The sequence below is a fragment of the Lithobates pipiens genome, unplaced genomic scaffold (assembly GCF_037356315.1).
Source record: "Lithobates pipiens isolate NorthernLeopardFrog02 unplaced genomic scaffold, aLitPip1_a1.2 Scaffold_8, whole genome shotgun sequence".
Lineage (NCBI taxonomy): Eukaryota > Metazoa > Chordata > Amphibia > Anura > Ranidae > Lithobates > Lithobates pipiens.
Genome location: NW_027507903.1, coordinates 97,296,748 through 97,309,070, shown reverse-complemented (window position 1 = coordinate 97,309,070; position 12,323 = coordinate 97,296,748). Strand labels below are relative to the sequence as shown.

Below are 12,323 nucleotides of genomic sequence, written 5' to 3'. Positions count from 1 at the left end.
TGTCATAAGTGCCTTCAGGGAAACCAGTGTTTAGAAATAAGAAACATAAGAAAATAAAACACTTATGTAGCACCCTCCTAGGTAGGTGCTAGGATAGTTAGATAGCTGATAAGTTGTGTTTTGACACAGTAGGTAGTGTGGCTGTGATTGTGTGACAGGCAAAAGCATATTCTGCTCACTGTAATCAGTGAAGCTGCAATATGCTAGTTAGGCCTGCTCGGTGTGTACTGCTGCTGCTGCTATGCTGCCTTTGGCTCCATCTGCTTTCCAGGAGTTAGTGGAACATTCTGGATCATAGGTGTGGAGCTATCCAGATAGCAGAATGAATATTGAATGAATATTGATACAGCCCCAGCCTATCCCAGAGAGGCAGGTTCTGAAGGTATGCTAGGAGACTATATTTAATCAGAGAGCACACTGAGTTCTGGGTCTTGTTCCAGAGCGGAGGAGTGCAGTCTGGAAAGGGCACACTGCTCTCCCCAGACACAAGCTGCCATGAGGAGGTCTCAGATGGGAGCACAACAGAGACCCAGGTCCTTAGAAAAAGCTAACTGAGGGAAACTGTCTTCCATAGATCTGTCTGGTTTTCACTGGAGGGCATCACTTGGAAGACTGGAAGGCAGAATCCATCTGTCCTTGGGCCTTGAGATTACAGACATTGCTGGATCTTGGGGATCTTGGCTACCCCTCTGGTGCAAAGTTATAGTCAGCTGTGAGTCTGTTAAAAGGGACACCTGCTGGTGGTCCTGAAGAGCTCTGTCCAAATATTGTCCACTAAGAGAAGGGACTTTGCTCTACAAGTTCTCTTAATACTTAAAGTAGGAAGGAAGATTAAGTCCTCAGTGTTCATAGTTCTTATTCTCTGAGTATCCTAAAACATCGCTTATCCCTATTCAAGTTCTCCAAAAATTAAAACAACATCCCCTAGACTGGTCATTAAAGAAACAAGTGAAAGTGCTGTGTGCACTGGTTGTGGAAAATACTGTGTGCATGGCTGTGGGGCTGAAGTTTGAGAAGAAATGAGCAAAAAAACAGAGGCACCTACATTAGTAGCGCTACACTGTTTTAGTTTACTTTACATCATCATACAGATATATAAGTTGATGTGAATTTTTGCAAAGAAGGGAAAAGGTCCACCTTAAGGGAAAGAGTGTTGTCATGAACAGTCCGGTGCCTTCCTTGCGATAATACAACTCTCTGCTGATTATGTCAGAAACTACTTGACATCTAGGTGTTAATTTCTATCTTTAGCCCTTATTGACTCCTTTCAAATTCTTATTTGGGAACATCTGTCTACTATTGAATTAAAAGCATATCCGTAAAATTTTGAAGTCACATCTCAACTTTTGATAAGATAATCCACTTTTACATTAATGTTACAGCTCATGTATTATCTCCCCATTCAATGTTATCTTTACAAGGACAAAAATGCTTACTATATTATATTTGTCAGAGCAGTATCTCAACTTGTCAGATTTTAGTTTACTATAGTCAGATCAGTGAGCGATCATTCCCGTATGCAGAGGCGGCTCTAGGCTTTGTGAGGCCTTAGGCAAAACTAAGACATGAGGCCCCACTCATGCCCATAATAGGAAAAATAATGAAAGTGATTGATAAAAATGAATTAGTAGGGTACAGTATAAAGGAAGGGTAGGTGGACAGTACACAGGTCAGGAGGGTAGGTGGACACAACACGGGGGTAGGAGGATACAGTAAAGGGGGAGCAGGAGGGCACAGTACAGGGGGTAGGTAAGTGGACACAGTACAGGGGCAGTAATGAATGTAACAGATATGGTCTCCTCAATCAGAGCTGCTCAGGGAAGCTGCTCTCACAGATCCCACCTATTCTGGCAGGCTGTCACTTAGCTAAATCAATAGTAAGATGCTCTGCCTCTGGGTTCTTTCTTAGCCCCTGAAAGAATGGGAGTCAGGATGGAGCTGGGAACCATAGAGTAAGGGAGTAGGGGGAGGGTTGAAAAAGGGTGTAGTGGGTAGGAGATGGAGATTGGGTAGAGGAGAACTGGAGTGGTCAGGGGAGAAAGAAAGAAAGAAAGAAAGAATACAAATAATAAAATGAAAGCAAGAAAAAGAGGATGAAGGGAGAAAGAAAGAAAGAAAGAAAAAAAGATGAAGGGAGAAAGAGAGAAAGAAAAAAAGAGCGAAAGAAAGAAATATGGATAAAGAAAGAGAGAGAAAGAAATATGGATGAAGAAAGAAAGAGAGAAATATAAATAGATAAAGGGAGAAAGTTAGATTAAAAAAAAAGAAAATTAGATAAAGGAAGAGAGAAAGACATATAGATAGAGGGAGAGAGAAAGAAAGATAGATAGAGGGAGGGAGAAAGAAGAAAGAAAGAAGGAAAGAAAGAGAGAGAGAAATGTAGATAAAGAAAGAAAGATAGAGGGATAGAGAAAGATAGATAGAGGTAGAAAGAAAGATAGATAGAAAAAAGATAGATAGATAGATAGATAGATAGATAGATAGATAGATAGATAGATAGATAGATAGATAGATGGATGGATAAAGATAGACAGAGAGAGAGATAGATAGAGAAAGAAAGATAGATAAAAAAGAAAGATAGAGGGAGAGAGAAAGATAGATAGATAGATAGATAGATAGATAGATAGATAGATAGATAGATAGATAGATAGATAGATAGATAGATAGATAGATAAAAAGAAATAGATAGATGGATAGAAAGATAGAGAGAGAGAGAGATAGAAAAAAAATAAAGATAGAGGGAGAGAGATAGATAGATTGATAAAAAGAAATAGATAGATGGATAGAAAGATAGAAAGAGAGATAGATATATAGATAGAGAGATAGAGCTAGATAGATAGATAAATAAAGGGAGAAAGATAGATGGATAGATGGAAAGAAAAGATAGATAGATAAAAATATAGATAGAGGGAGAAAGAAAGATAGATAGAAAAAAAAGATAGATAGATAGAGGGAGAAAGAAAGAAAGAACGATAGAAAAAAAGAAAGATAGAATGATAGATAGATAGAGGGAGAAAGAAAGATAGATAGTTAGAAAAAAAGAAAGATAGATAAAGAAAGAGAGAAAAAAAGATAGATAAAGGGAGAGAGAAAGAAAGATAGAGGTAGAGAGAAAGAAAGAAAAAAAGAAGGAAAGAAAGATAGAGGGAGAGAAAAAGATAGATAGAAAAAAGAGAGAGATAGGGAGAGGGAGAAAGATGGATAGATATATAGATAGATAGAAAAAAAGAAAGAGAGATAGATAGATAAATAAAGGGAGAAAGATAGATGGATAGATGGAAAGAAAAGAAAGATAGATAGATAGATAGATAGATAAAAATATAGATAGAGGGAAGAGAAAGATAGATAGAAAAAAAGATAGATAGATAGAGGGAGAAAGAAAGAAAGAAAGAAAGAACGATAGATAGAAAGAAAGATAGAATGATAGATAGATAGAGGGAGAAAGAAAGATAGATAGAAAAAAAGAAAGTTAGATAGATAGAAAAAAAGAAAGATAGATAGAAAAAAAAGAAAGATAGATAGATAAAGAAAGAGAGAAAAAAGATAGATAAAGGGAGAGAGAAAGAAAGATAGATAGAGGTAGAGAGAAAGAAAAAAAAAAGAAGGAAAGAAAGATGGAGGGAGAGAAAAAGAAAGATAGATAGATAGAAAAGGAGAGAGAGAGAGAGAGAGAGAGAGAGAGAGAGAGAGAGAGAGAGAGAGAGAGAGAGAGAAAGATGGATAGATATATAGATAGAAAAAAAGAAAGAGAGATAGATAGATAGATAGATAGATAGATAGATAGATAGATAGATAGATAGATAGATAGATAGATGGACAGATATATAGAGAAAGAAAGATAGACAGAGAGAGAGATAGATAGAGAAAGAGAGATAGATAAAAAAGAAAGATAGATAGATAGATAAAAAGAAATAGATAGATAGATAGAAGATAGAGGGAGAAAGATAGATAGATGGAAAGAAAAGAAAGATAGATAGATTGATAGATAGATTAAAAAAAACAAAAAAATATATATATTTTTTTTATCAATCTATCTATCTATCTTTCTTTTCTTTCCATCTATCTATCTTTCTCCCTCTATCTATCTATCTATCTATCTATCTATCTATCTATCTATCTATCTATCTATCTATCTATCTATCTATCTATCTATCAATCTATCTATCGGAGGCAGGAGTCACTGGCTGGATGGATGGATCAGACTCCATTTGCTGGGCTTTAGCTTGAATCTTCCCGCCCACATCCCCTTCTCTTAATCAGCAGAACAGTGTATGTTAGGGAGAGTGGGCGGGGCAGACAGAGGAAGAGAGGACAGGAGGAGGGGGAGGAGTAGAAGCAGCTCTACTCTGTGACTGGATGAGCGTGCAGCAGGGGGAGGGGAGAAGTGTCAGAGCTGGCTGTGATACGCCCAGTTCTCAATGAGCTCCGATCACCCGCTGATCTGTCCCGTCTGCGGACGTTTTTTTCTGTGTCACTGGGGGAATCGGCGCTGTGCTGGTGGCGGGGATCTCTGGCGCTAGAAGAGGCGACTCTGCAATAAGGAAAACTAGGCGGCCGCGAGGCCCCCCTGATCGCGGGGCCTAAGGCGACCGCCTAATTTGCCTAATTAGAGAGCCGCCTCTGCCCGTATGCTAATGGTTATTGCAGTTTAATGTTATCATTACCCTTTAACGGTCTTGGATGGTACATGGATATTGGCTTGAGAAATTTTTGTGTGGTCTTTGGCTGAAGAGAGTACAATTTCTTCTGCTTTGAAGCCCAGACCTCCAGGTTTGTGCTCCCTTTTCTTATGCATGTCATTATATAACTTGACCTCAACAAAATTTTTATAAGAGGGTCCGGGGAAAAGGCATCAACCTGCGGTACCAACTTCCATCCTTTTAATATTGCCAATTACTGCTATATTTTCACGAGTCAAAAGTCTCAATGCTAGTAGATGACTAGGTTTTACAATGTCTTAGCAATTTGGTCAAGTCCTGCAATTCAGATTTGTGGTCATCTTATTAATGCTATTATAACTGAATGTTCAGGAGTAGCAACAGGTAGGTAGGATTCCTGTTTATGAGGAGAATGAAGGACTAGCAGACATTTCCATGTGGCCAAACTTTGTCTTTTAAATGATCCATGATCCACTTTGCCTTTTAAAGTAGTAAAACTGCTTCAATATCATATATCATGAATCTTTTCATCTCCCAATGATCACTAATGTGCAAGGTACAATATATATAAAAAAGATATATGCACACAATATTATACATGTTTCGTCTGATACCTTGTAGGCAGTATATTAAATAGCATTCTCCACTTTGCAGCTTGTAGTTGCTCTTGCATTTCTGACAGCTATTGGCATTAGTGCAAAGATCACAGTTTAGTGGACATGATTCACAGGTGTAGGTGTTCCGCTTTGGGTAAAAGCCACGAGGACAGTGCAGCTTGCAGCGGCTGCGGTGAAGAAAGCGTTCTGTCCCATCTTCATCTATTGAATCAAAATAAAGTATTTAATAAACATATAAATTAATTAAAGTATAGTACAGTAAAACCTTGGTTTGAGAGTAACTTGGTTTGAGAGTGCTTTGCAAGACAAGCACAATTTTTTAATAAATTTTGACTTGATATACAAGCAATGTCTTGATATACAAGTAGCATCATGTCACAACTGAGTATAAAAGAAAATAGAGGCCCCTCTAAGTGTAGCAATACACATACATTTAATGAAGGTACATCATTTAGAAACTCACATGGTTGATGATTAAAACAGGCACATCTAAGTATGCAGGCATACTTAAAGCTGTCCACATAAACCATCCTTCTCAACGCCATTGATGTCGTGCCTTCCACGCTGCACTCCACGAGTGCGTCAAGCCTCTCTTTCAGCTCACTGTACTGCAGGGTAGTCTTCTCAGTCACGATTGCAGACTGACATCAGTGAGAACCGGCGGTGCGGGAGATGGTTGATGTGGACCGCTTTACCCTAGATGCCTGCATACTTAGATGTGCCTCTTTAAATCATCAACCATATGAGTTGCTAAATGTTGTACCTTCATTAAATGTAACCATATTGCTACACTTAGAGGCTCCTCTCTTCTCTTTTATACTCTCTAGCTCCTGCTGGATTTTGCTTCTAAATCCCTTGTGAAGGTTTCCATTGGTGGACGGACATTTTATGGTTACATCACATTGCTATAATCATTTTATATGGACTATAGACGGGCTTATGAATAAATGGTTGTGGAATGAATCATTTGAGTTTCCATTATTTCTGATGGGGAAATTCGCTTTGATATACGAGTGCTTTGGATTACAAGCATGTTTCCGGAACTAATTATGCTCGCAATCCAAGGTTTTACTGTATGTCTAAAAATCAAAATGTTTATTTACATTTTTGAATAATAGAGGAGAGTTAAATAGATAAGGGATATTTCTCTTAATTTCCTGACACCCTCATGCATCTACTGAGATGTGCGTATTCACATGCACCGTAATTCAGGGTGCTGTGACACCATGTTATTTTGAAAAAGGGTTCCACCTCCAATTTACATGCCTTTGTAGAACAGGCTGATATTAGGCTTAATGACCACAGTTGAAGGCAGGACATTCAAGTATGCCCCTTTACCTCCCCAATGGGCAGCATTCAGCAGAAGTGATGGTGGATATGACCTCAGGGGGGCATAATATACATATGAATGCCGCCTCTATTTACATATCAATGCAGCTGGTCAGTGGCTAGTTTCCGATTAACGCCACCACTATTTACATCTCAATGCAGGTTATTTACATGTAAACACAGGGTCTGCAGGTGAGGCATCTGTACAATGCAATAGGGCAGAGCTGGGCACTATTAGTAACAGAAGTTCACACTGAGATACCAGGACACGGCACGGGACTAAAACATCAAGGTACAAGGGAATTTAAACTGGGCTAATTGGCAAGTATGAGGCAGCTGCTTTGGGCCCCACAACAATGATGGGGCCAAGGGCAGCTGCCCCTTTTGCCCTGCCTTACAGATAGCCCTGTTGGTGTCCACAATTAGCTCTTCCCTACTTTCCACCGTTTGCAGGTCCTCTGACATCATCATGTACAAAGCAGAGCCCATTGACCTCTACTGAATTTGAGGACATCAAGGGACAATCCACTGCTGTGATGAAGGGGAGAAGGGGAGAGCACCAGCTGCCAGGATATATAGGATTGCTAAAGCTGGTAAGCTTAAATGAGCACTTAACTTTTGAAGTGCAGGACAGGCCCATTGCAAGGGAAGACTATTTCTTTTCGTTGGGATTTCATACTTCCTGCTCTATACAAAAATGTAAAAAATATCTATCTGGAGTAAAATACCATTGTACTTTTTGAATAATTTACAATACATATTCAGATAGCTTTGTTTCAGATTCCAAAGCTTCAAATAATTTGTTGATATTTGTTCAGTTGTGTATGCAGGTGATGCACAGGTGTTACGTGCATTCCCTTGCCAGTGTCCCATTGTTGTCTATTGGGACGTGCAGCTGCAACATGACATACAGGAGTGTGCAGGGGTGGGTTCCCGAGCTCACCCTGTGTGCAGGGCCTTACACCTTGTGATGTTATCATTAGATTTGTAGAATTGTAAACTTCCTACAGAGAAAGCTGCAGGGACATCTGTTAATGTCTGTAAAGTGTAATGGGACAGAGGGAAGTTGGGGAAGGGATTGGCAGAGTTGTGCAGTTTAACAGGAAGGGCTGGCAAAGCTGCTTGGGATATCAGTGCAGAAAAGGCACCGTGTTGCCATTCCAAACAGGAAGTTGAAAGTGTACTGGATTCTGTCAGATGAATGGATATTCATTTATGCCCGCTCCTAGGGGTGTAGATAACGGGAAGACTTGGGGATCCAAAACCCTCTGAAATGTCCATCGTTGATGCCAGTGCAGTCACTGGTTACATTAATTTTGCACAACACAAGTGACTCTCAGCCACCAGGCTACAGCTTCCCTCACGCTGGGTCTTGAAATTCACCATTTGATGATCCCAAAGCCACCATCCAGCCATATTACTTCTGGACATCACTGATTTTCCTGCAATTATCCAGACTGGGCCTACAGGCTGTGCATGGCTGTTGATAATAGCCAAATCATTTGGCTGTACACTAGCACTGCCTAAAACCTCTGTTGTCTCCTCCAGCAGAAGTAGTCCTGCCTTAAGTCATTTACAGTTGAGGTAAACTGCAAGGCATAAGGGAAAATTCTTCAGTCTGCAAATGTTACCGGGATGAGCAGTGTTAGAAGAGAGTTGTGGGCAAACATTTTCGGAAAAGAGGATGGCAAGAGAGGCAGAAATGAGTAGTGTTAGCAGATGGTGGCAAAGAGTACAGAAGTGAAGAGGATAGCAGAGGGTAGGGGTGAAGAGTGCAGGGAGAGGGTTGCAGGAATGAGCAGTATAGGAAGTAGGTGGCAATGGATGCAGAGGTGAGTTTTGATGAAAGAGGGTGGCAAAGGATAAAGTTTTGGAAACAGAGTAGTAGGGGAGGCACAGATGAGCTGTGTTGGAAGAGGAATTCCAGGGTATACACTGGTGCTAGGGGTGCTAGGGGTGCTAGCTCATGGTATCTTGGAAGCTGGGTTTTGGACTGCCGGGAGGCACCAACGTACCCTCTCTACCCGTGGCAACAGAACGATTGCACAGATTACAGAGATAAAAAATATCTACAACCCTGCTTACAGCATTTTAAAGGCATAAAACATGGGGAAATGTGAATTTGTTGCAGAAATGTGAATTTGTTGCAGAGATGTACTAAAAAATGTTTTGTTTTTTTTCTTTTACACTTATTGTATAGCTGTGACTTCAGTAAGAAAATTACGCAACTACCACTGCATGGCAACATGAGTCAGTATTGTGGAACTTTCAAGTGTCAGTATGGGATCAAGATAAGTGCTATCAAGATAAGTACTGCCTATTGAGAAGATAAACTCTAACTACTTTGCCAAAAATTACACAAAATGGTGTAGGTTAACCTGCAGGCTAGGCTCCTATTCTTAATTCTTAATTACACCCCAATGCACCTTGCTAATGTGTACCATGAGTTTTAGGTGGCACATTTTAACAGAGGATCATGCACTTCTTTTGTGCAATTTTGCAAAAAAATTGTGCAAAAACGCACACACATACATAGTGCAATAAATATGATTACATATATTTATGTTTATTTAATAGAAGTACACAAAATAATCTACTACAATTAACAAATCAATGTTCTGTTATATAAAAATAATAATAATAGTATGCTAAATTTCGAATATAAACTTAATAATGAACTCCAGTGAATATGTTAGAAACTGTGATCTTTAAAAAAAAAAAATATATATATATATATATATATATATTTTTTTTTTTTTAGATCACGGTTTGTCACATATTCACTGGAGTTCATTATTAAGTTTATAGTCGAAATTTAGTGCACTTTTATCATTATCTTTATTATTCACTTCATATGTGGTTCCAGAACGCATTTCAGTTTAGTTGCAGCTGTTTTTTATGAATACAGTTAGTCACATTATTTATAGTTTTCAGGTTGTTTTTTACTTATATCAGCGCTTTAGTCATTTATTTCACAAATCTTCTGTATTAGTTATTGAAAAAACTAAGATTATTTTACAATGAGTGAAAGTACTTTCACAGTAAATAACTATTGGCAACAGTCCTTAACTGTATCAAGGCATAAAACAACTTACAGTACCCACATAAGTGAGTACACCCCTCACATTTTTGTAAATGTGTTATTATATCTTTTCATGTGACAACACTGAAGAAATGACACTTTGCTACAATTTAATGAGTATTGAGTGTACAGCTTGTATAACAGTGTAAATTTGCTGTCCCCTCAAAACAACTCAACACACAGCCATTAATGTCTAAACCACCGGCAACAAAAGTGAGTAAACCCCTAAGTGAAAATGTCCAAATTGGGCACAATTAGCGATTTTTTCTCCCCGATCTCATGTGACTCGTTAGTATTACAAGGTCTCAGGTGTGAATGGGGAGCAGGTGTGTTAAATTTAGTGTCATCGCTCTCACTCTCTCATACTGGTCACTGGAAGTTCAACATGGCACCTCATGGCAAAGAGCTCTTTGAGGATCTGAAAAAAAGAATTGTTGCTCTACATAAAGATGGCCTAGGCTATAAGAAGATTGCCAAGACCCTGAAACTGAGTTTCAGCATGGTGGCCAAGACCATACAGCATTTTAACAGGACAGGTTCCACTCAGAAGAGACCTCGCCATGGTCACCCACAGAGTGCATGTGCTCAGTGTCATATCCAGAGGTTGTCTTTGGGAAATAGATGCATGAGTGCTGCCAGCATTGCTGCAGAGGTTGAAGGGGTCAGTGCTCAGACCATACGCTGCACGCTGCATCAAATTGGACTGCAAAGCTGTCCTCCCAGGAGGAAGCCTCTTCCAAAGATGATGCACAAGAAAGCCCGCAAACAGTTTGTTGAAAACAAGCAGACTAAGGGCATGGATTACTGGAACCGTGTCCTGTGGTCTGATGAGACCAAGATAAACTTATTTGGTTCAGATGGTGTCAAGCGTGTGTGGTGGCAACCAGGTGAGGAGTACAAAGACAAGCATGGTGGGAGGGTCATGGTCTGGGGCTGCATGAGTGCTGCCGGCACTGGGGAGCTACAGTTCATTGAGAGAACCATGAATGCCAACATGTACTGTGACATACTGAAGCAGAGCACAATCCCCTCCCTTTGGAGACTGGGACACAGGGCAGTATTCCAACATGATAACAACCCCAAACACATCTCCAATATGACCACCACTTTGCTAAAGAAGCTGAGGGTAAAGGTGATGGACTGGCCAAGAATGTCTCCAAACCTAAACCCTATTGAGCATCTGTGGGGCATCCTCAAACAGAAGGTGGAGGAGCGCAAGGTCTTTAACATCCATAAGCTCTGATGTCATCATGAAGGAGTAGAAGAGGACTCCAGTGGCAACCTGTGAAGCTCTGTTGAACTCCATGCCTATGAGGTTTAAGGCAGTGCTGGAAAATAATGGTGTCCACACAAAATATTGACACTTTTGGCCCAATTTGGACATTTTCACTTAGGGGTGTACTCATTTTTGTTGCCAGCAGTTTAGACATTAATGGCTATGTGCTGAGATATTTTGAGGGGACAGCAAATTTACACTGTTATACAAGCTGTGCACTCACTACTTTACATAGTATCAAAGTGTCATTTCTTCATTGTTGTCACATGAAAAGATATAATAAAATATTTACAAAAATATGAGAGATGTACTCACTTTTGTGAGATACTGTATATCTACATAGCAATACATGTGGCTGTGGTTATAGTAAATGCATTATCAACTCTCAGCAAAGACAAAGGCTACGACAAAGTTACTTACCAATCCCACAATCCGTACACCCGTAGGGCTCTTGTCCAATACATTCCTCACAACTTGGGTGACAGTTCACACACTGATCATTAAGAACAAACTGTCCATTAGGACATGTCAAGGCTGACGAATGACCAGATAGGTGCAGAAGAAGAAGCGCAAAGAAGCATACTTTTGTTGTTGACTTCATTTTCCCTCACAAAGTTCCTTTGCCAGTCTCTGGCTGACTAACAGGTGTGTTCTGACAATGGACAGGGAGTGAGGTTTTCCTCTCAAAGAAATCAGTTACCAGTATGAAACAGGAGCTCCAGACTGGTCAAACCGGTTTGCCTTTCTCTTCCATGTTAGATCAAATTCCAGAATTATTCAAGGAAAAAAACATGCCTGGAAAGGGTATTTTAGCTGCTAATCTAGTCTTCTTGTTCAGTACCAGACTTGTAGATGCTCCAGATTAAAGTCTCTTTCAGAAATGAGGACTCCTTTGTTCAGCTATATCATGATTTATTATAATAATATCTACAAAATAATTAACCTTTTACTACGTGTTTTCTATTCAAAATCAGTACATTTTCATTAGGTTCTATATAGAACTGCTTCCTTATTTTATAATTGAATGCATAATACTGCAAAAATAAAAATCTAATTCAAAAGCTACAGTATGCTTAAAAATTCCAGTATAAATCTGGTACCCTCTACTGTCTATATTTGTAAATAGCTTTTGCTTATTAATTACCACAGAGTTAACTGCAGTGGCAGCTGGTGAAGTTTTAGGATGGGGCGCACCAGACCCGCACTTCCTTTTTGACCCCCCCCACTTCTTACAAACCACACCCCTTATAGAATCCACCCGCTCTCTCCCCTGTATTCCTCTTTTTTGCACCCATAATGTCAGGTGTTTACAACTCAGCATCACAGGACAGAGTATACAGTCCCAGAATCACAGGAGAGAG

General features: G+C 39.6%; 1 protein-coding gene across 1 annotated transcript in view; it reads right to left on the bottom strand.

Annotated features, from left to right (window-relative positions):
• The window catches only part of LOC143962737 (cysteine repeat modular protein 2-like), a 198,547-nt gene extending 186,898 nt beyond the window's left edge, over nucleotides 1–11,649 (bottom strand). The window contains exons 1-2 of the mRNA XM_077472135.1: nucleotides 11,383–11,649; nucleotides 5,273–5,476 (exon numbers count right to left, since the gene is read on the bottom strand). Of these exons, the coding sequence (XP_077328261.1) occupies nucleotides 5,273–5,476; nucleotides 11,383–11,563 (385 nt within the window). The 5' untranslated portion in view covers nucleotides 11,564–11,649. The remainder of the gene's footprint in view (nucleotides 1–5,272; nucleotides 5,477–11,382) is intronic.
• Nucleotides 11,650–12,323: the final 674 nt, after the last annotated feature.